The following is a 24,819-nucleotide window of genomic DNA, read 5'->3' on the forward strand; positions in this document are numbered from 1 at the left end:
GAGCAACAAACTTTTTGTTAGATTTACCAAGGAAAAAGGGAGAGAGGAGACACAAATTACCAATATCTGGAATAAAAAACATCAGTGTCTACCATATAAGAATTAAAATATTGTAAGGGTATATTATGAACAACTTTATACCAATAAGACAATTTAAATGAAATGGAAAAATTCCTAGGAAGACAAAAATTACCAATACCAATTCAAAAGAAAGAAAATCAGGGGCGCCTGGGTGGCACAGCGGTTAAGCGTCTGCCTTCGGCTCAGGGCGTGATCCCGGCGTTGTGGGATCGAGCCCCACATCAGGCTCTTCTGCTATGAGCCTGCTTCTTCCTCTCCCACTCCCCCTGCTTGTGTTCCCTCTCTCGCTGGCTGTCTCTGTCTCTGTCGAATAAATAAATAAAATCTTAAAAAAAAAAATCAATCTGTAATATCAAGTAAAAAAATGAATTAATATTACAAAATCTTTCCACCAGCAAGGGCCCAGTCCCAGATGGTTTCACTTGGGAATCCTATTAAATATTTAAAGAAGAAATAATACCAATATTGGACAATTTCAGAAAATCAAGCAAGGAATACTTCCCAATTCATTTTATAAGGCTAGTATTATCCTGATACCAAAGCCAAAGACACTACAAGAAAAGAAAACTACACTTCAATATACTTTATGAATATTGATGTAAAAATCCTCAACAAAATACTAGCAAATTGAATCCAGTAACATATGAAAATGATTATGTACCATTGCCAAATAGGACTTACAGCAGGAATTCACTGTTGGTTGAAAATCCTGAAATCAATTAATGTAATACATCATATTAATTGGATAAAGAACAAAACCCACATGATCATCTTGATACATGAGGAAGAAATATTTGAAAAAATCCAACCCATTCATGATTAAAAACTCTCAACAAACTAGGAATAGAAGGGAACTTCCTCAACCTGATAAAGGACATCTACCGAAAGCCCACAGTTAACATCTGTGTTTATCAACTGATGCACGGCTAAACAAAATACACTGTATTCATATAGTGGACTATTTTTCAGCAATAAGAAAGAATGTAACACTGATACATCTGCAACGTGGATTAACTTCAAATACGTGCTAAGGGAAAGAAGCCAGGTGCAAAAGGTTATGTATATTATATGATTCTATTGATATGAAATGTCCAGAAAAGGAAAATTTATAGAGATGGGAAACAGATCAGTGGTTACATTGGGTAGAGAGCAAGCTTGACTGGACTGTATGTCCGTGATGGGCTGGCATTTGCTGAAGGAAATGATGGCAGCCATCACCGAGACAGTGACCATAGGTGGGAAGCCATGAGAAGGCTTTAAGTAGAGAAGTGTTATGATTTGACTTTTTACCAGGATCATTCTGGCTGCCGTGCCAGGAGAAGACAGGAGATAGTCGGGAGGAGTAGAAGAGGCAGGGACGGTGACACTGGTCCAAAGTGGCTGTAGTGGTCATTCCATAGATCTGTTTTAAAGGTAGAGCAGTTAGGACTTGCTGATACATTGATGGGAGTGATAGAAAAACAAGAGCCAATGACAACTCCCAGTTTGGGGGCCCAGGCTGCTAGAAGAATGGAGTTGTCATTGTCTGAGATGGGAAAGTGGGGGGAACATGTTTAGGCAGAAAGAGTAGGAGCTAAGGTTTAGGAATCTATTGGATATCCAAGCAGAGAAGTCCCCCAGGCAGTTGGATATACAGGTCTGGAATTCTGGAAAGCATTCCAAGTTGGAGACATATGTATGTATCAGTGTATGGAGAGTATATAAACCAAGAGATGGATGAGATCAACAAAGGAGCTGGTGGATAGGAATGAGACCTTGAGCCCCTGACATTAAGAGTGTAGGAGAACCAATAGGAAACAACAGTGGAGACTGAGAAAGGGACCAGGAAGAAAACCAGAAGGGTCCTGGAAACCTCGTGAAGAAAGTGAAGAAGTGCTTCACAGCGATGAACAGTGTCAAATGATGCTGATAGGTTCCATAAGATGAGAACTTGAAAAATGACCATTGAATTTGGGGATGTGGAGGTCATGGGCAACTTTGACAAGAGCAGTGTTGGAGAAGGGGTGACGCTTAAGGCTGATTCTGGTGGGTTCGAGGAATTGGGGGGAGAAAAACTGGAGGCAGTGATTGTAGATCCTTCTTTGCTTTCAAGATGAGAAAAACGGGACAGTAGCCACAGGCAGAAGTGAAATCAAGGGAGGTTGTTTTGGAGATGGAAGAATATGTCTTTATACTAAAAGAAAACAATGAATGGAGGGGGGAAATTGAGGGAGGAGACAGAAAAGAGAATCACTAGACTACCGACCTTGGGTAGGCACAGGTGGGACGTAATATCCAAGTGGAAAGGCTGGCCTTGAATAAGAGCATGGACAGGTTAGTAGCTAGAAGACAAGCAAGAATACGTGGGTTAAGTCACAAACAGATAGACTGTTAAGAAAAGTCATCCCAAATTTGGAAATAGGCAAACAGGATTACTGGGTAACTTTTTAGTAAGGAGCTGTGCTCTGGCCAGCAGGCCCTCTGGGGATCAGCTGATTTTAGTGGGCTAGGTATCTTTACTTCACTTTCTATTTACTATTGATGAAGATATTTTGCAATTCTGTTTCTACAGAAAACTTATAACAATGCAAACAGTTCTTGTGTGACAGAAATGCAAATTACTTTTGTCCTGCGGAAAAGAGAACCTCATAGGTTCTGGGTTTTGTTTTGCTTTGTTTTTTGCCTTGTAGGGGATTAACCATTTTTGCATCTAACCTAGCAGTCTTATTCTAATATTTATAAACATGTTTCCCAGTGAAAAATATCAACTCCTGTTCCTCAAATGTTCTTTGCACCAGCTTTATCGGGGTTTTTTGTTTGTTTGTTTGTTTCTCAGTTAATAAATCATAGCCATATGTTTATTCTATATTTGTATGAGTCATAATTTTAACTTTTTGAAAATAATATTTTAACAGTTGGTGGGGGCTTGTAGACAGTCTCTTCTGATTGCATCTATCTTCTCAGGTTGCCAAGTCATGAACTGTGAGTGGGAATGGGGAGGAAATTTGGGGGGGTTGAGGGTTGTGAAGAAGGTATCAAAAGACTTCTCAGAGAGTGGGAAGGTGAAGAGACTAAGGGAAATACATTGTGACTGCCGAGCAACGTAAGGCCCCCTGGAGGTTCGTCGTCAGGAATTTTAAATGGCTCTGTCAGCATGCCACAGCCATGCCTGCGAGCATGGGGTAGGCAGGGTTAGATTTAATCGGGTTTGAGGTTTTGCTAAGTGAGCACAACAAAGAAAATGGAGCAAGGGAGTTTCAGGTGTAAGCAAGAGTATAATTATAGTGATGGACTATGAAAGGAGAGATGGGAGGACACAAGGGGGTAAAGGACAGTAAAAAGGTGGAAGGGTCAATGGCTTGTCAGTCCCACTAAAGAAACATTGTTGGAATTGGCTTTCTCTTGCTGGAAAAGTGGAGGTGGTGGTTGGATACTGGGATGCTTAAAATTGAAATCGTGTTGGGGGGGCAGTATGTGGGGTGGGGATGCTTATTAGAGCTAAGAAATGGATGGGAGGATGGAAAGAAAAGCACAAGTGTGAATAAAGGAGAAGAGATATAGGATAGTAACTCAAGCAGGAAGTGACACTATGGTGGTTTAGTCCTCATTTGTGCAGACAAAGAGCGAAGGGTCAAGAGAAGGGGTTAATTTATAAAGCAAGATCCTAGGGGCTGTGAGCAGGAATAAAAACTAGGGCACAAGTTCATGGGATTCGTATTAATAAAATTGGAGGAGACCCTAATGGGAAGAAGGGAGGATAATATCAGCAACAAGAAAGAAACAGACATTTTGTTGAGGATGAGATCAAAGCTGTTAGAGCTCAGGTTAGATCCCTTAATCCTATCACTAGATTAGGAATCTAGGTTATCTGCTATGAATGAACAGGTAAGAGTAGATTAGGAGTTTAAAAGATAGAGAAGAGATTGGGAGCAGCTGGTATGCCTTGGGAAATGAGTAAAAGAGATGAGTAAAAGAAATCATACAGCAGTGTGGGGCAGAGAAGGATGTGAGAAGTTCAAGTCTTTGAGGAAGTTGAGAGATTATCTGAATTTCCTGTGTCTCCATAAATGTGGAAAACACAATGAGCTGCTTATATGGGTTAATGTATATGATTTACATGGATTACAAGGTTGATCACATACAAATTTTACTAGTGTTTGCCACGACAGACCCTACAACAATGGTGCCTTCAAATCTCTTGAGCTCCAGATCCCCATCCTTACTACTTACTTAGCTAGCCCTCGCAATTTGCGTGTTTCAAAGGTATCCAGAACTCTCTACTGGTAAGCCAAAACCAATCTTACTTCAGCCTTACATCAAAAAAATAAACAGAAGTAACCCCCCACCTCCTCTGGTATTTCCTATCATGATTACCAGCCCAGGCTCCAGTGATAGAAAACTCAAAGCCTTTTCATGTCCCTCACTTCCCCCGATCCAGTTAGACAGCAATTTCTACACTGTGACTACCTCTCAAAGCTTGCTCCTCCTCCTATTAGGATTGCTTGCAAACTGTCCAAAATCTCAGGAGATTCCAAACTGGGACGTTGGGGAGTGAGGCAGAGTGGTCATGTACCCCCTCCAGCCATAGAGGGAACCAGCTCTCCCAGGTCAGGGTCACACACACGCACACACACATATGCTTGGATGGCTAGGCTCTGATGGGCTTCTGGTCCCCAGCTACAGTTTTTGCAGGAGCACAGTCTGTGGTCCCACGTCAGTGTTTGGGGCCTTGTTTTAAACTACATCACTTATTAGACTGCTTTCTTCAAGGTGATTTTGTTTGGGTCTCGGGGTCCTTTTCTGTCGCTGGGCTATTGTCAGCCACTTCTTGTCTACCTAGACTGGATTCCCTAATATAGAAATTTGAGGATCCAGGGGCACCTGGCTGGCTCAGTCGGTAGAGCGTGCGGTTATTGATCTCGTCAGGGCTATGAGTTTGAGCCCCATGTTGGATGTAGAGAGTACTTAAAAATAAAATCTTTAAAAAATTTTTCTTTGAGAATCTGGGTTGGCAGTTTTGGTCCCTTCCCACTGTGAGATCCTTATGCATATCGATTCACTCCCTCCTTCAGTTCCGCACGTGGTTGCCTACTCGGCATTTCACACTCACCATGTCCATCGCCAGCCCCGATCTCCCTTCTCCTCATCACCCCTGAACCTGTCTTCCCGAATGTTCCTCATCTTAGCATCCACTCCATTTTCCCAGTTGTTCAGTCCCAAACCCTTGGAGTCATTCCTGATTCTTCTTTTTCTAACAACCCACATCTAATCGANTGGCTGTCTCTATCTCTGTCGAATAAATAAATAAAATCTTTAAAAAAAAAAAAAAGAATTTATTTATTTATTCATTCGACAGAGATAGAGACAGCCAGCGAGAGAGGGAACACACAGGGGGAGTGGGAGAGGAAGAAGCAGGCTCCCAGCAGAGGAGCCTGATGTGGGGCTCGATCCCAGGACCCCGGGATCATGCCTTGAGCCGAAGGCAGACGCTTAACCACTGTGCCACCCAGGCGCCCCCCAGCCACTTCTTCACCATCTCCTGTGCTACCACCCTGAGCTCCTGCCGAGGTTATTATTGGGGCCACTTAACTTGTTGCCTGCTTCCGTTTTTACCTTTCTACAGTCTATTCAAAGCACAGAGGCCAGAGAGACCCTGTTAAAACAAGGTCCTAATCGTGCCATGACTTGCTTAGACCCCTCCAACAACTTCCAGTCTCACTCAGACAAAAAACCAAATTCCTGACATGGCCTCTAAGGACCTAGACAATCTGGGCCCCTCTCTGTGTCTGACTTTATCTTCTCTTGCTTTTTTCCCTCACTCACACTGCTTTAGCCATTGCCTCGGCCTAGACTGCTCTTCTCCCAGACACCTACGTGGCTCAGTTCTTCCTCCACATGGGAAAGACCTTTACCACATCAGGTCGAACAGCGCTCCTCATTACTCTCTGGCCTTCCCCCTTGGCTTTATTTTCCTGCCAACATTGTGTCTCTTCCCCAAAGACAATATGAACTCCATGAGGGGCTTTATCTTGTCCTCAGCTTCTAATGCAGTGCCTAGGACATTCTAGAGACCAAACAGATATTTATTGAAGAAAAGAAAGAGTAATGTAAGTTCGCATTTCTAGATGCTCTTTTTGTTTTCAGAGCACTATATAAAATCACTGCATTATATGATGAATCTTTAGAGGCTATCCACTCAGTCAGTGATGCTATAACTAGTGTCCAGATCTGCCAAATCGCAATCCAGTGATCTGTTTAGAAGGCTGGTTAGAGAGCAGGTATTATCCTCACACTGCAGGTGGGGAAACTCAGACACAATACAGCTAGGGACCTTGCCAAAGGCCATGCTGTTTAACCACACTAGAAACCAGAATTCCCAGTTCCTAGTAGTTGTAGTGGCTCTGAGAGTTTACACTCTTGTCACTGAGGAGTCATAAAGTCCTTATTTCAATATTTTGTTATTCCTATCTTTACTTTCCTAACCCCCGCGCCCCCCACCCCCAGTCTTTCCTTGTGTGTTTTATTCTGTCCCGGTGTCTGGAGGTCAGAACGACTCTCCTGCTCACTGAGCAAGTAACCACTACTATCCCTGACACTGGACTTGGTCTTCTTTTGGCTTCCTTGACCGTGTGCTTGGGGTTAGGCTGCGTCATTGCTCAGGCAGCTCTAGAGAAGAACCATAGACTGAACGGCAGACAAGCAACAGACATTCATTCCACAGTTCCAGTGGCTGAAGTCCGAGTCCAGCATGCCCGCCTGGCTGGGTTCTGGGGAGGACCCTTTTCTGGGTTGCAGGCTGCCATTTTATTGCTGTGTGCTCACATAACAAGAGAGCTCTCAGGGGTTCTTTGATAAGGGCACTAATCCCATTCACGAGGACTCCACCTCATGACCTGATTACCTTCAAAAGCCCCACCTCCTGGGGCTCCTGGGTGGCTTAGATGGTTAAGCATCTGCCTTTAGCTCAGGTCGTGATCCCAGGGTCCTGGGATCGAGTGTGACATGGCGTCGGGCTCTTGCTCATTGGGGAGCCTGCTTCTCCCTCTGCCTCTGCCACTCCCTCTGCTTGTACTCTCTGGCTCTCTCTCTCTCTCTCTCTCTCTCTCTCTCTCTCTCTCTCTGTCAAATAAATAAATAAATAAATAAAATCTTAAAAAAAAAAAAGCTCCACCTCCTATTTCCATCACGGTGGAGGTTAGGGTTTCAGTATATGAATTTGGGGGCCCGCAAACATTCAGTTCGTTGCAGGCTGTCTGGGCCCTGATCAGAGGCCTTGAACCACCCCCCAAACCCCTCACGCAATTGAGCAAACTAGCATCAAGGGAACAGGTTTCATACTTGTTAGGCGACCTACATTCCAGGTTAATTTTTTTTCCCTTCGAAACACCTTTAGTTTACTACCAGTCATTTCAGGCATAGTAAAGGGGAAGAGCATTCTGAATGTAAAATTTCTTTGTTTTGAGCACAAAGAATTCTTTCCTTCTCTTTTTCTTTTCCCACAATACATAACCCGGGCTCTGTCTCTTGGCTTTGGTACAAATAAACCAAGTTGCTGAAGGAACAGGGTAAGCAAGTTCATTTTTGTAGTTACGGGCTGTTCCACATAATTCATTTACAAGGTCAGGGACCACAACTTACCAAAACAAAGAAGGATGTAATCTAAAATGAGGAACTCTTGATCTATCAGAAAGAAGCAAAGACCTTTTGTGGTTTCTAAATAGCTTATATTCCTGACTCTTTAGGAACAAAATATGCTGGGGGGGTAAGGAGAAAAGTACATGAACTAGAAGGTCAAAATAGCAAAGTGCTATCAAAGTAAAGGCCGGTGAGTACAGGCCCACATATATTAGAACTCTGTACCAGGCTTCACTGTGTCTTGTGATTGAAAGGTTTGGGGATCATTCCAGGTTTGGATGATTTGGGGAAATAAACATGTAATTAAAGTTGTAGATATAAAAGTGGTTCTATATTAATGTTTTTGGGGAGAAAACAGTGGTTCAGAAATGAGAGTCTTACAACCGACCTCCTGAGGAAAGGGAGGAAGATCCCAGAGAGGAAGGCCGGACTGAAGGTGGTGTGGGCCAGTGTGTGACTTTAGATAAATTATTTAATCCCATGAGCCTCAGTTTCCTCTTCTATAAAATGGAGGTAACGAGCGTTCCTACCTCATAGGATTGTTGTGAAGAATAAACAAGTTAAAGCATGTAAACTTCTCCGTCTGGAGATGAAAACCCAGAATGCTGACACTGGTAATGCTGGGGAAGGGGGGCAGTAAAGGAGTTGGGGACTTTTATAACCCAAGAAATAAAAGGATTGGGAAAGAATGAGTTGATTGGGACCGGAGGGCTAGGAGGTAACCCTTTCATCGCCCTGAAAGGCCGAATTGGGAGGAGAAGCCAGGCTGGGCTTTTGGGCTCTGGTTGGCTGTGGGGAGAAGGTTCAGCTTGAAGCCAGAGAATGAACCAAGCTCTGAGATTGGGGGGGGGGGGACCTTGTTATGCCTGGAGTAAAACAACTAAAAGGAATGGCCTGATTTGGACTAGTGTGGAAGTAAGGGCAGTCCACGCAGTGGGCATGTACCTGTTTAACGACCAGCCGGGAGTGGGGTGAGAGCCTCATTTGTAGTGTTCACTGATTTATTTCCATGGTGTAAATATAGCCACCATAGCTGATTTCAAGCTCCCCACGTGATGTCCAGCTGGTTCCCAAAAATCCTGAAACTCTAACGATTGGCTCTGGCAGACCAGTGAGTAGGGGAACTAGCACAAAAGCATAAGGGGTTCAGATGAGGAAGAAGCCCACTGACTTGAAGAGGGCTGAATGCTTTCAGCCGAGTTAGACTAACTACCTGAATAACAGGAGACTGATTCATCTTTAAGGTTTCCAACTGTACGTAACTGACACACTGATATTCCCTTGGATTGCGGTACTACTGTACCAGGTATGTAGGAAAAAACAAGTCATTAGCGCACCTAAAAATGGTTGGCTCTGTGTCCCGGGAGGAGGGGGAGCGGGCAGGTCGAGAGAGACCAGGAGAAGGAAAAGGGGAAAGATTATCCAGAGAGTTACAATATCTAAGTGAATCCCTTACTCTCTCAGCTGGTGGCAAGAAGTTACCATCTCAAGGAAAGAAAACTCTCAGGAGCCTTCCACTTTGGGCTGCCTGGGTCCTTTTTAGGCACATGAATAAATACAATTATTAAATAAACACTGCTATAAATAGGGAAGATTTCCAGACTCTAGGATATAGTCCACTTACTAGAATAATAATGTAGATAATTGAAGAATTTCAGTGTAGCAGTTCCTTTTAATCTTCTGCAAGAGAATTTAACCTGTCTGGCCTAAAGGGATGGGGGCAGGGCAGGAACAGAGGGAAGGGTTACTCATTGCAGGAAAGATTAGAAAGAGCTTGAGGTAAGCAGGCTTGGCTGTAGTCCACGGAGTGGAAGTACTGGGGAAGTACAACACAACGTCCTCAGTCGTTTTAGTTAGGCATGGGGAGAAACAAGTCTGAAGTACTGTATGTTTATGGAATGTAAAGCAGATTAGAGCAGGCCAAATGACACGTCTGTGGAAATGAAATGTGAAGTTTCAGAAATGAAGGCCAGTCTTCTCTGGTAGTGTCCTAGAGCCCTGATGAAGGGGAAGAAGGCCACAGGGGAGGAGGACTTGGCAAGAACGTGTTAAGAAAGTTATAAAGGTTGCAGACATGTTCAGGACAAAGAGCAGTAAGTGAAAGCTAAAACAAAATCTAAGAATTATTTTCCCCATAAAAGAAAACAACATATTAGGTGGAAGATAACCCGCCCTTCTGTATTTACAAGGGGGTGAAAAAAGAAAAAACCGTCTCAGAATACAGAGGTTTAAAATAGGCTTGTAGGGGCAGCTGGGTAACTTAGTTGGTTAAGCGTCTGCCTTTGGCTCAGGTCGTGATCCTGGGGTCCTGGGATCGAGTCCATTGAGCAGGGAACCACACTTCTCCCTCTGCCTCTCTCCCGACTCCTATGTGCTCTCTCAATCTCTCTCTCTCAAATAAATAAATAAAATCATAAAAAATAAAACATGCTTGTAAAGAAGGTGGTTGAACTTAACTGCAAGGAGTCCCAGCTGTCCTTTGGAGGTCTTAAAAGTAGGACAAAGTCTCCTTTTTCTTGCTGTATCAGTAGTAGCCCTGTCTTTTCTAGGACTTCCTTCCTTTCCTTGTGAACTAGTGCCAGTACCAGGCTAACGAAGGGCCTAGAAACAAAAGAGGCAACTGTCATTTTAGGCATTTATTCTGAGTTCCACCTCTTGTGGTCTAGGGGAAGTTATTTCAATCTCAGGACCTTATTTCCCACGGTTCTATAATAAATACCTTTGTTAACACCTTATCTTTGAAAACTCCAAGGCACTATTGCAGTAGAAAATATCTTATTGTAAATTGCTGTCGAGCACAATATATCCATACCATTATTATTGTAACATGTAATTTGTAACTGAACACAAATACATTCTTTAGCATGACTGGCATCTTAGCATAGAAAACGGGAGTTAGACTGATAAGGTTCAGTTTCCCCTGAATTCTTTCTGCTTTACTCATGTTCTGTGGACATATTACACAACAGTGAGCCAGAGGAGGTCTGCCGCGTCTTTCTCTAATGCATTGTAAGGCCCCAGCAAAAGTCCCATCTGCAAGTATTTATCTAATGTACTGGTGATTCTTAGAAGAACCTGACTGAATGAAGCATTTTTTTCAACTTTGCTCAGTTTGGAACAGCTCATATGTACAGCAGGGGGCTCAAGTCACATTATCACGGAGCGTCAGGGCTGGAAAAGGCCTTAGAGGTGAAACTGGCCAATCCCCTCATAATGCATGTGCGAACCGGGCGCCCAACGAGGAAAAGGAAAGCCCCTCCAAAGTTCTATCGCCAAAAATGTCAGGGCAGCGGCTCTCTGTTAATAACTCAACATGTTTGTGGTGAATTCTAGAAAATTTCAACTAGAATGCAAAACTGGCTTCTGCCTCTTCTCACTCAGTAATTTTTAGACCCATAAAGACCTGTTTACGGGGCACCTGGGTGGCACAGCGGTTAAGCGTTTGCCTTCGGCTCAGGGCATGATCCCGGCGTTCTGGGATAGAGCCCCACATCAGGCTCCTCCGCTATGAGCCTGCTTCTTCCTCTCCCACTCCCCCTGCTTGTGTTCCCTCTCTCGCTGGCTGTCTCTGTCTCTGTCAAATAAATAAATAAAATCTTTTTTAAAAAAAATAAATAAAGACCTGTTTACATAAAGGTTAAATTTTTAACTGTCCACTCAGGAAAGAGATTTTTTTTCCCCTCCAGAACGATCCAGCAGGGGGCACAAACTTAAATAGGGATCCCAATGCTTAAAATGATTTTAAAATGCAAAGGGATGCACCTTCATCTCTAATTTTGTCCTCGGCCACCATCACCTCCAACACCGACAGCTACAGACTTTAGTGCTTTGCTGTGTGTATATGCCGTGCATTGTTTTATCTCATTTAGTCCTCACGACAGTGTCTCCCACTTCTAACTTATACATTATCCCCATTTTATAAGGGAGGAGATTTAGAGAGATTACAGAATTTGCTTTAGGACCCACAGCTAGAAAGCAAAAACAAAAACCAGACTCCAAATCAAGGTAATCAGGACTGCAAAGCCCTTAAACATATTGAAGTCCTTCAGGGGCTATCTGCTTGAATATGAGTTGGTAGAGAGGGAGAAGAAACATAAAGGTAGTTTGTTAATGAATTATATGAGAAACATAATCTAAATATAAAATGCCTATTATTTTTAATTTTTTAAAAAGATTTTATTTGTCTGAGAGAGAGAGTGAGCACAAGCTGGGGGAATGGTGGGCAGAGGAAGAAGCAGGCTCCTCACCAAGCAAGGAGCCCAATGCCCGATCCCAGGATCCTCAGATCATGACCTGAGCCGAAGGCAGATGCTTAACCGCCTGAGCCACCCAGGCGTCCCAAAATGCCTATTATTTTTAAATTGCCAGACTGAGCTGTTCTCATTAGGATTACCGATGACCTCCATGTAGCTAAATTTATTTGTCATTTTTGAGTTCTCCGCTTTGTGGACCTATCCATGGCATTTGACCCTGCTAATCAACCCTTTTTCCTTGTTTCCAGGACCTCACACTCTTGGGTTTCCTCCTAACTTGCTGGCTGCTCCTTTTCAGTGTCTTTCACTGGTTCTTTCTTTTTTCCCAGAGCTTAGAACTTGGTCCTCTTCTCTTGTGTTTCTACAGTCACTCCAGTCACATCTCACCCAATGTCATGACTTAAGGATGGCATTTAGATGTCTATCTCTACCCAGATCTCTCTCCTTGGAGATCCAGACTCCCATATCCAGCTGTGTCCTGGGCATCTCCACCTCCACATGGACATCAACATCTCGACTTAATGTGACCAAAACCAACCCTTGATATCAACACCCTCCAAGCCTACCCCTTTCTCAGTCTTTTCCCTCTGTTGATGGCACATCCATCTCACTCATTCAGGCTAAAAACTAGATTAATCCTTGGCTTCTCTTTCTCTCACATGTGAACCTTTGGCCCTACCTATAGAATGTAGGCAACTCTAACCACTTTTCACTAATTCCTCTGCTACCACTCTGGTCAGAGTCTTCTGATCATCTCCTAAAAGGATTAAGGCAATGAGTTCTAATATTAAGATGCCTTCCTGTTTCTACCTGTGCCCTACTATCTATTCTCAACACAACAACCAAAGAACCAAAGTGATGGTTTAAGGAAAGCCTATTAGATCATGTTGCTCCTGTGTTTTCAACCCTACATTAGCTCCCCATGTCAGAGCAAAAGCCACCGGACATGCAGTGGCTTGCAAGAAGCCGTAAGGTCTGGATCTTGTTTCCTCTCCAGGCTCATCCTCTACTATTCATCTTTTCCAGCGAAGCTGGCCTCCCTGCTCTTCCTTCCAGGAACACTAAGGGCTCACTCTTGCTTGGGGGGGGGGGTAGGGGGTCCTGTGTCCAGCTGCTCACTCTTAGCCACTTGGCTAACCCCTCACGACCTTCAGGTCTTTGTTCAAATCTCAGGTATCATTAAGGCTAACCCCCCAGTCATCTTGTTTATATTGCAACCCCTCCCCCACTCCACCCTCTTCGGCATTCTCATTCCATTTTGCTCAGTATTTTCCTATAGCCGTCCTATGCATTCTTCACCTTGTAATGAATTTTATGATTTACTTATTTAGTGTGTTCATTGTTTCTCTTTCTTCCTATTCCTCCTAGAACATAGGCTCTATGAGGCAGAGATCTGTCAACTTTGTTCACATGCATATTCCCAAGAACTCAGAAACCGTGCTGAATTTATTTGTGGAGTGAATAAAAAAGTTGAAATGTTTTACTAATTAAGACTAAAATATTTAGCAACAGACTACGATGCCAGTCATCCCAACTTTCAAAATATCTTGCCACACAATAGGTGCTCAATAAACTTTTGATGATGGAATGGTGGTACTGTGAAATGGAGTCTCTGCGCATATTTTTCCACAGCATTCGCTTTGTGTGTATGAGTTGGGGTGTATCTTGAGTTCTGCTTATTTTGTACCCAAAACCCATTTTTCCTTTCATTTTGACTTTTTCTACTTCAGAAAAAAGCCCTGTAACTTCTGTATAGCACTCACTTTTGTTCTCCAAATATTTCCGTACACTCTATCACCCCGAGAGGGTGAAGAGCTAAGATAACACGATGAAGTTGCAAAGAAAGAAAAACAACTGAAATAAAGGCTGCTTCTGAGAAATAAACCTTTGCAGAGACGGTCAGGGCGGTATATTGACCATGACGCTGTACAAGGTAATGAGGACTTATGAGCAACTCCATTACTCCAGCTGTGTGACCTTAAACTAGTTTAATTCCTCTTAGTCCTCGTTTCCTCATCTGTAAAATGGGGATAACTCACAGGGTTTGTCGTAAGGATGAAATGATTGATAGAGTGTGAAAAACCAACTACTCGGAATAATAAACAATCAAAAATCGAAGCTATTATAACGAACCGATAAAACTGCTTTTGCACCAACTGGAAGGAGATTGTTGTTAGGGGCAAAAGGTTCATTTAAAGGAAGGTAGGAAAACGAGAGAAAAGAGAATACGGGCTTCAAGCCAGCTGGTGGTAATTAAGAGCTGGAACGGGGAGCAAGGCCTTCTCTCTCCCGAATCCCTCAGCCGCAAGAGAAGCCGGAGCCAGGGCTCTGCAAGAGGGAACGGGCGGCCTCGCAGACCGGCGGGCGGCTGGCAGGCCCGGCCTCACCGGGAGGTGTGCGGCGGGGACTGGCTGTCGGTCTCGCCGGCCGCTGCTCGAGGGTCCGGAGACCCCGGGGCGGGGCGGGGCGCTCTGCGGGAGGGGCTGCGCTCCCTGCACCTGCCCGTTTCCCTGCTGCGCCTTTGCCCACCTGACACCCCCGCCCCGTCACCTCCCCCGGAACCCACTGAGAACCCGGCAGATGCTTCGCCTTCCTTTTCCTTCCAATCGCCGTCTCCACTCTCCCCGCCCCAGCCGCCCTTCCCTGGCCCCAGGATGCCTCCTCCCTTCCTAGATCTGGATCCTTCCGAAGAGTTTGGTTTGAACTTTTGAACCCACCAATCAGCGCCGCGCGGCCCTCCTCTCTCCGCGGGCCGGTGAGACCCGGCGTCGGGCCAGGGGCCGCAGGCTGGGAGGCGGGGCCGCAGCGGCCGGGGCGGGGTCAGGGGCCTGCCTCCTGGCCACGTGGCCGGGGAGGGGTATATAGGGTCCCTCCCGGGCGGGCTTGCCTCTTACCACTTCTCCCCCGGACTCCTTGGTAGTCTGTTAGCGGGAGAACCTTGTCGCCGTCCCCTCGCCTCCCGCCTCCTCCAGCCCCTCGGAACCCTATAAGTTTCAGTCATGGTGAGTGGGGGTCCCCGGGACGTGGCGTGGGGGTGAGAACTGTCTGAAGGGGCGGTGGAACCCGGGTGCACGTGGGGCCACGTCCCGGACGCCTCCCAGGAAACTGGCTTCTGATGGCCAGGCTGGGAAGGCCGAGTTCACCGGCAAACTTTTCAGGCTCGAAAACGGCGGCCAGGACACTGCCTTTGGGGGAAGTGGAAAGCCCTCCAGATCCTAGTGAGAGGGCATCGCCCCAGGGCCCACCACAGCCGAAGGCAAACCAGGGAGCCTTCACATTGGCCCCCAAGGACCTTGTGAAAACTAAAAATCCCTCCCCTCCATTTCCCTAAATGACCTCACCTTCCCAGTGCCTTACGCAGTCCGGCCCCGAAGGTGCATCCGCTCCCTGGCGCCCCCTCTCCGGCGCCCGGTGACTCCCTGCTGAGTCACCTGTGGCTGGTCCCTGGGGAAAGCTTCCAATTGCATCAATCCACCTGAAGGATGTAGGCAGCCTGCTCCTTTTAAGGGAATTATTAACCGTCACCTTGTCTAATTTTGCAATTCTCATGTTAATGTAGTGGGATGTTTATAGCTGAAGCTTTGTACTTAGGCCAGGTTTTTAAAAACTATAGTCCATAAAAAGATGTTTTCTTATAAAACCGCTGAGTAAACAAGTACCAACAATGTGTTCTTAGAGAAGGTCTGTTAGAGGTCTACCTAAAATAAATCATGTTTTTAAGCTAGTATTTGTGTATCAAAGGTTTCAAAATAGTATCTTTAAAGAAAAAGGGATACAGTGAACAAACTAGTCACCCTCTTCAGAGACCACCACAGTTGTCAAAACTAAGTCTGGCTGTAACAGATTGAGTTCTTTTCAGCAAGGGAGGTGGAAAGATACTGGTAAGACTGTGGTTCAGAAAATAAGGGGGCTTTTTAAAGAAGGGCAGGAGAGCAACAGCAGCGGACGGATTTAGGCAAACACTGGCTAGATTAATAGTTTTTTACTAGAGGCAGTGGCTGCTTATCTAGTGAAAGCTAGACTAAGTGAGTCCATCACCTGTGTCTCACTTCATCTCTCGAGTGGCCAGGGGAGAGTGGAGGGCAAGCAGTGGCCATGGTCTAAACGAGAAAGCAGTTAAGACTGTTGGACAGTGAAAGTTGTTTTGGGCTCAAAAGTTAGTAGAAGAAACGCCTCATTAGAATGAAAGGCTTTCTCAAATACTTGATCTCCTTGGGCCTGGATCTGTCATGGACCAATTCTCTCTCCAGCTTTCCTGGGCTGTAGAATTTCCAAAGTCCAGTTAAAGGTAAACATGATGCAATGGTAAATAGTCATAGGTTTCATTAGAACAGCCAACTCCCCTTTCTCCCACAGCCCTAGAGCTGGGCGAGTAGACACAGGTAATAATGAGCCCAGTGATGTGGTCAGGAGACCATGGGTGTTTTATGAGGAGTGTAGGCGAGGAGGAGGGGACCATAAGTCAAAGGTTGTGGGTGACTGGGGTTTTTATTATCTCAGGTTATGAAACTAAGCCCTTTGAAATCTTAGTGGTGTTGTTTTCTCTAACTAGTTTCCTGTTAGCAGCTTTTAAAAACTTGAAACCTTGTTATTTGGGGAAAATGTAAAAGGTAGGTATTTGGTGTCAGTATTTTGAAAGTCCTCTGCTTGTCTGTAGAGTAGCTCATCTGACATACGGTGAAATACAGTAAACCGCCATTTTTTGTTTTCCTCTTAAATCTGGAGGCCTGGATTCTATGTTCACGGCCTATTTTACTATGCAGGAATGAGTTTGGAAACTTACAAACGATCTTGTTCGTCAAGCAAAGGAAAACATTTTCCCAGTATCATTAAATAACTTGACACTATACACTTTTTCCCCACAGTGCCAGAGATAGAAGTGTGTATGTTTTGGTAGGAAACAATTTCTTAAGCTATTAGTCCAGTCTTGTGACACTTCTCTGGCTTTTATTTCGATGTGTCTCCAACCCTTCCTACTCAAGATGTGTTGATAGTGAAGGAAAAATGTTCTTCCTGAAGATTAAGTTCTTCCACAGGGTTAAAAAGCTGCCTCTGACCACAGTTTTTAAGCTACAGCTAACTGCTGCTTATCTGGCATTTTCTCCATGAGTCATATGGCTGTAGTTTGCTGGTTTAAACTGGTTTTAAAGGGAGAAGTAGACGCTCTTGTGTTTTAAAGAATAGGAGGAAAGAGGGACAAGAATGAGCTCAACAGTTACTCAATCCCAAAATGAATCGGAGCTGCGGAATTTTGCATGCCTTGAAGGGATCAGCAGGCGTATTTCCCAGGAGGTATTTCCCAGGAGCCGGGGGAAATGTATTGCTGTAGACCAGCTTCTGTCTTTCTGAAATGGTAGAAACCTGACCTTCAATATCTAGTGTGACTACAAAGCCAGGGTCTGATCTCTGTCTTGCCTAGTAGTTCATTAACGTATCTTTGGTTTTGCAAAGCATTTTCTCTGAATTAGTCAGCAAAGGCTCTTGCTTTTGAAATAAACCTTGGGCAGGAGTGACTTCCAGAAAGGTGATTATCTATCTTGAAGGTTAATTAGTCATTTAGGTGTGAATCATTCCTAAATGTCCCATCTGATCTATACTATTCTGGTATTTTCCTTTCTTCTTCCCGCAGCGCGAGTGCATCTCCATCCACGTAGGCCAGGCTGGTGTCCAGATCGGCAATGCTTGCTGGGAGCTCTATTGCCTGGAACATGGCATTCAGCCCGATGGCCAGATGCCAAGTGACAAGACCATCGGGGGAGGAGATGACTCCTTCAACACCTTCTTCAGTGAGACGGGTGCTGGCAAGCACGTGCCCAGGGCCGTGTTTGTAGACCTGGAACCCACAGTCATTGGTGAGTTGGCTTCAGTAACCCCAGTGAGCGCCCAGGGGTCTGGGACAGGGGGTCTGTCTGGAGGCTCCATGGACCCCCTGGGGTCGAGCAGGCTTGTGCAGGCGGTGAGTGATGGGGGGCTGCTTTGTTTTCCTTTTCCAGATGAAGTTCGCACTGGCACCTACCGCCAGCTCTTCCACCCTGAGCAGCTCATCACAGGCAAGGAAGATGCTGCCAACAACTACGCCCGTGGGCACTACACCATTGGCAAGGAGATCATTGACCTCGTCTTGGACCGAATTCGGAAGCTGGTAAACAGTGTTTAATTTTAAGTGGGGTGTGAGTTTTCTCTTATAGCTTTAAGAGAGACCAAACTATAAGAATCCTTTGCACCCTGAAATGAGCCATTGAGTGCTCACTAAGTAACCGGATTTTAAACCAGATGGTCCTGGGTTATGCAACAACCATTTGGGGCAGGGTTAAGTTCTCCATTGCCTATTTCTAAGTCTTTTTTTTTTTTTTTTTAAGATTTTATTTATTTATTTGACAGAGATAGAGACAGCCAGCGAGAGAGGGAACACAAGCAGGGGGAGTGGGAGAGGAAGAAGCAGGCTCATAGCGGAGGAGCCTGACGTGGGGCTCGATCCCATAATGCCGGGATCACGCCCTGAGCTGAAGGCAGACGCTTAACCACTGTGCCACCCAGGCGCCCCTATTTCTAAGTCTTATAAAGCAGACTTGGGCAATTGCTCAAGGCAGTTAGGGCAATTTACCTAAAGTCAAGGTGAGGACCAGGAAGCCTTTTAACATTTTTATTGATATTTAACACCATTAAACATCCTTGTTCATATTAATCAGCTTCCCTATTTCAAGCTTAGATGCCCCTTTTTAGGTCATCTTACTCACATTGAGTGAATAGGTGGTGGACTTATTGATCAAACTCCTAAAAAAAAATACATATATACACACACACACACACACATACTGGATATATATTATATATTATATATGTATATCGGATTACATTATGTTTGGTACCTTATATTAATATAGAAAGTTCAGAGCACAAGAAGCCAGTATAACACTGACTAGAAATGGCAGACACTGGAAACTTTCAACAACACTGAAAGTGGAATCAGGGGAGCTCCCTTATTATAGAAGCTTGTGTCACTGAAAATTGGAAAGTATTGAAATCTAATCACGGAAAGCAGTAGGCTTTCTTTTCCACTAGAGCTCAGGGCCATGTGGAGTGGCACTGTGTCAGAAAAATCTTAGGCAACAGTATTCACATCAGTAAAGTTGGTAAGTGTTTTGTTTGGATCATTCTAATTAAGAGTCTGGCAATCAGATGACTCTTTGCTCCTCAGGCATGTGGGCAGCTTGTAAGTAATTAACCAAAAATCAAGAATAAAAGCTTGGGTAGAGTAGCTTGTCAGGAAAATCGCATTCTAAGCCTGGCCACAACTGGTGTAGTCTAAAAAGAATGGCCTTGCATCATTCACAGCTTCAGACTTTTCCAGATGCTTTTCATAGTCTTCCTAGCAAAATTGGGGTAATGGTTCCTGCATTCACAAATCAAGCTTCAGCTACAAGCACTGACTTGGAAATCAGGACCTGCCTTTAGGGACCAATAAACCTAGTAAAACCCATCGAGGGCTCTGGAGTAAAGGTGATTGACTACCAACTGTATTCGTCCTTGGTGTTACTGCTGTGTCCACAGGAGGCTTAGTGATTTAACTGGTACTGTGAGTCTGCCCTGTACATTGATCCCGTTCGGAGTATGGACCCACAGGAGAAGTAAACTGAGGGATTGGTAGAGAATTCCACGAGTCTCAGCACTTTGGAGAAGTGAGGACTGTCAGCAGGAAACTTTGGAAGTGAAAATCACCCTTTCACAGAATGGCAGTTTGTTAACCAGAATGGCGCAGTTAAAGCGGTAGAAAGCCCCAGTGACATTAGGTCTCATGGAACTGTGGCAGCATGTCACCTTTTGCAAATCAGCAGGCTTTCCGATAACTAGTGTTTACTGTGTCAAGCACTATTCCAAGTACTCACTTAGGTTACTGTTCTCCATTAATAAATGAGAAAACTGAGATTGGGAAATAAATGTGGTCGAAGCCACACGCAGCAAGGAACTGGTAGAGCCGGATCTGGACCCAGCCTGACTCCTAACACCAGGGCGTTCGAACTTGGCTGTTCTGTCCTCTCCCAGCTCGGAAGGCAGCTGCCAGATCTTTTTAAGACCTCTGTTGTACGGGGCTGGGGGTCCCAGGCCTGCCCTTGGTAGCTTTCCAGCTGGAGAAGTTGCCCTTGCCAGCGGTCACAGCAAGGGCACCAGCGGTTGCCCTCCCAGTGACTCAGACTTGGGCCTTGCATCCAGTCCAGACCTCATTATCCCTCTGCGGAAATGAAAACAGTTCATTTTTAAATAGCTGTTTAGCAGATTCCCCCCCGTCCCGCAAACTGTGAAGTCTCTCTGAATTTTAGCACTTAGAAGCTCGTTACAATTGCTCTCTTAGCAAATATTGCTCAGAAGATTAAAAAAAAAATCTCGATCAGGGGCGCCTGGCTGGTTCAGTCAGAAGTGTGCGCGACTCTTGATCTCAGGGTTGTGAGTTTGAGCCCCACTTTGAGTGTAGCGGTTACTTAAATAAATAAAAACTTGAAAAAAGTTTTTTAAAAATCTCAGTCAGTGGATGGATTCAAAAAAGTCATTGCAACTTTCACCAAGGCTAAAATGAAAACTTTTCTTTTGCAGGCTGACCAGTGCACAGGTCTTCAGGGCTTCTTGGTTTTCCACAGCTTTGGAGGGGGAACTGGTTCCGGGTTCACCTCCCTGCTGATGGAACGTCTCTCTGTCGATTATGGCAAGAAGTCCAAGCTGGAGTTCTCCATTTACCCAGCCCCCCAGGTTTCCACAGCTGTAGTTGAGCCCTACAACTCCATCCTCACTACCCACACCACCCTGGAGCACTCTGATTGTGCCTTCATGGTAGACAACGAGGCCATCTATGACATCTGTCGTAGAAACCTCGATATTGAACGCCCAACCTACACTAACCTTAACCGCCTTATTAGCCAGATTGTGTCCTCCATCACTGCTTCCCTCAGATTTGATGGAGCGCTGAATGTTGATCTGACGGAATTCCAGACCAACCTGGTGCCCTATCCCCGCATCCACTTCCCTCTGGCCACTTATGCCCCCGTCATCTCTGCTGAGAAAGCCTACCATGAACAGCTTTCTGTAGCAGAGATCACCAACGCGTGCTTTGAGCCAGCCAACCAGATGGTGAAATGTGACCCTCGCCATGGTAAATACATGGCTTGCTGCCTGTTGTACCGTGGCGACGTGGTTCCCAAAGATGTCAATGCTGCCATTGCCACCATCAAGACCAAGCGCAGCATCCAGTTCGTGGACTGGTGCCCCACCGGCTTCAAAGTGGGCATTAATTACCAGCCTCCCACTGTGGTACCTGGCGGAGACCTGGCCAAAGTCCAGCGGGCTGTGTGCATGCTGAGCAACACCACAGCCATCGCTGAGGCCTGGGCTCGCCTGGACCACAAGTTTGACCTGATGTATGCCAAGCGTGCCTTTGTTCACTGGTATGTGGGAGGGCATGGAGGAAGGAGAGTTTTCTGAGGCCCGTGAGGACATGGCTGCCCTTGAGAAGGATTATGAGGAGGTTGGAGCGGATAGTGCTGAGGGAGAGGATGAGGGTGAAGAGTATTAACCTGTCTGCTCTGATTTTGCACTCCTTTGTCTTGGGACTGTTTATTTCTGTTATGGAAGCTGTGTGTTGTGGCCCTAACTTGTCAATAAAAGTGATGTTTCTATTTTAAATGTCAAGCTGGCTTCTGTATCACAGTAAATACTAGCCCCACTTAATTTAAGGCCAGTTGGGTTTGGATGGGGCTGGCAGAGGACCGACCCAGTCATTTTTGATGGGCACTGCAGGTGCTTTCTTGCGCCACACTCAGTGCTCAGTGGTTTGTCTGTTTCACTGAAGGCCCGGATTGATGAGCGGTGATAAGATCCTATCGTAAGCGAGGCATCGGCATCAGATGGGCCAGTGTTTCTCCAGCTTCAATGTGGATGTGAATCACATGTCGATAATAAGATGTAGATCTGAATCCGTAGGTTTGAAGGGGAGCTTCAGACACTGCGATTTTTAACAAGCTTCCAGCTCCTGCTCTTGGTCTGCTGGGACTACATGTGAAGCAAGGGGTTAGGTGACCTAGTAGATGGCGGAGCCAAGATTCAAGGAACCAGCCAGGCTACTGAAACTATTGCTGTCAGGACTTAATGATGTATTACAGTCAGGTGGGGTGGGAAGGGCTGGGAATTGTGCTGATTTATTCCATACTTAGCCAAACCCTACAATGGCAAATAAGATTGCACTTGAAGTTACTGCTTGGAGAAAAGTGGAGCTGGCTGAGACACACTTGCAGTAGTCACAAGTTGTTACAGTATTGGTACTTGACCCAGTTTGTGTCCTGGGGAATATAGCTGCAGCAAGAAAAGAAAGAAAATGGAACGATGTGTGTGTAGGAAAGCTTGGAGAGGGAAGATCCCCTAATTTGGACCCTCTTCCAAGTACGTGTGAGAAGCGGGGTGGTTCTTGATGAGGTGAGGGTGGGGGAAGGCGAGGCATGAATGTGAGCGGCCGGACGTCAGTGGTGGTCGTGGGTACTCAGGGACCAGTAGCGTAGCTGGTAAGGTGGAACTGAGCAATGGAAAGGGCTGGGCCTCGAGCAGAAGGGAGGAACCAGTTCTGGTGCTTGGATGCCGCCTGAACCGGAATGCCACACAGGTGGTAGGAGATGGGGACCGGTACAGAGCTGCAGATGTGTTCGCCTTCGCTCCATGACTGACGGTATTCTGTTGGGACAACATTCCCTTCTCTTTTCCCACTGGTGTTTTCACCCCTGACTCTCTGAGGAAAGCATCTAAAAAAACATGCACGTTCCATGTGGGAGCACAGTACTGCCTCGTGCCCAAGGTGCTTCAGCTTACTACCGGGGAGGTTCTTACAGCTTCCATCGTTAGAGCCGCCGTGATCTTCCACAGGGCAAGGTCCAGCCCAGCCCCATTCTTGAGCACAAAGGCAGCTATTGCTACTTACCAGATGGGCCGGATTCCTCCTGCAGCCAGGCCATGGGGCGTCTGGGATGAAAATGAACCTCGGAAAGGTCAGGCAGCCCAGCCACCAGAGGGGCACCTGGAGATTTTCCCAATTTAGGAGATCTGCCAGTTGCTGCTGTTCGAGCCCTGGAGGACCCTGGGCACTCAACATGCGAGAAGGAGCGGATACATCACCCAGCTTCAGCTGAGCGTGACACCCCGTGGTACTGGAGAGGTCCATTTGCTAAGCTGGCATTTCCCAAGCACAGTGCCCTGAGAATGGGGTTTAGGGGTTGCTAAGTGTAATCTCTCAGTCTTCGAAACAAGCTGGTGAAACCTGAAGATAGCCTGGAACCCCTGGGGCCAATCACCCCTGACCAGGAACGACCCCTCAAGTGACCTCAGTAAGCCTTTACAGATAAATTATTTTCTGCATGTGCCAAGATGTGAAAAATGTTGGGAACCTTTAAGCAGCCACAACGGTGTGGGGGTGAAAGAAGGTGAGAGAAGAATTTAGTTGAGAAAAAATATTCCAGTGGAACAGAGCCCGGGGAATTGGAAGAGCAAAGTGCCAGTGGTTGGTGAGGGATCTGTCCTTGCAATGATTTTTTTCCCCTCCTGTGTCGGTGAGAGAGTGAATAGAAGTTAGCCTGCAGCAAGAACAAATACACCCCAAGGTCTAGGTCACTGCTTTGTGGCTGACAATCATCTGATCTGCCCTTGAGCACAAATGCAAAGTCTGGACTCAGAATGGCTGCCATGGCTGATGCTGCTGAGGCTTGATGGGGATAAATGGAGAAAGGCTAAGAGTGCAGGCTTCGAGATTGGCTGGGGCCCCAAATTCTGGCTGTGTGGACAGAGGGCTTAGGTTGCCCTCAGCTGACCCGAGCAGAGGAGCAATCTGCTGCTGCCCCTGGAGGCTGCTGGCCACAGAGGGCCCCGGGGGCCCGGGCCTGGTTGCTTTGAGCTGGGGTGAGGAGCGAATGGCCAGGAGGGACGTGTGCGGGCTGTCTACTTACTGTTCTGCATTTGGGAAGCAGCCCACAAAGGCCCCTGCTCCAGTGGGAACCTGTCAGACAGCCCCGTGCTGGTGCAGAGGTGGCCAGGTGGGATCCTCTTGGAGAGAGCCTGTCTTCAGGCCTCTGACGTCTGGAAGGCGTGCGGCCACTCCGAGTGGGGTTGTGGGAGGAACGGGAGGCTCCATCAGGGTAGGAGTGTTTCGTGATCTTCGCAACGCCCCTGGAGATGATGTTGTTACAGCCATTTCCACAGCTGAGGAAGTTGAAACTCAGAGAGCTTAAATCCCTAGCCTAAGGCTACAGATGGAGTGGTCAAATGGAAATTTGACCCCAGAGCTCCAATTCCAAAGCCCTGGCTCACTCTGCTCTGCCAAGTAGTCTCCCAGTGGGGGACAAGGGCCACATCTTGGGTCGTGTGGGGCCTGAGTCCCACCAGAGGCCAGCCCTTGCACGGAGGCCTGGGCGGAGCCACAGCCCCTCTCGATTGTCAGATCATTTTCTAGGAGCCCCTTTCCCAGGCCCAGTGGCAGCAGGATGATCCAGAATGGCACTGGTTCCCACAGTCCAGGCTGTGGCTTCTCCAGTGAATGGGGCTTTTTTGGTCCAGGCCTCTCTCTGAGCTCAGCGAATCCATGCTCAGCTCGTGGACAGATAGTGTCTTGGCGGCGTAGTGCTACCACCCGCCTGGACTCCTGCCGACAAGACACCAGCCCCCGCGCGGACGGGACAGCTCCCGCCCAGAGCACTGGGGCCAGGACGGTCAGCTCTTGTCAGCCAAGGCCACAAGGTGAAGCTGGCGGAGACAACCCTGGCGGAGGGCTGCTGGAGCCCAGTGCCTGGGCAGCACAAGGTGAGGGGAATACAGCCCCTGCGTGCTGGGGTGGAGAAAGCTCCCACCT

The 24,819-nt window shown here is 46.4% G+C and overlaps 1 protein-coding gene across 1 annotated transcript; it reads left to right on the forward strand.

Moving 5' to 3' along the window:
- Positions 1-14,820: 14,820 nt before the first annotated feature.
- Positions 14,821-21,626, forward strand: LOC100475162 (tubulin alpha-1C chain). Its single transcript, XM_034644635.1, is given in 5 exon segments — positions 14,821-14,950; positions 17,578-17,800; positions 17,942-18,090; positions 20,538-21,388; positions 21,390-21,626. Coding segments are annotated over 5 exon segments (1,347 nt in total). The 5' UTR covers positions 14,821-14,947; the 3' UTR covers positions 21,511-21,626.
- The last annotated feature ends 3,193 nt before the right edge of the window (positions 21,627-24,819 follow it).

The sequence above is a fragment of the Ailuropoda melanoleuca genome, chromosome 16 (genome assembly GCF_002007445.2).
Source record: "Ailuropoda melanoleuca isolate Jingjing chromosome 16, ASM200744v2, whole genome shotgun sequence".
Taxonomy (NCBI): domain Eukaryota; kingdom Metazoa; phylum Chordata; class Mammalia; order Carnivora; family Ursidae; genus Ailuropoda; species Ailuropoda melanoleuca.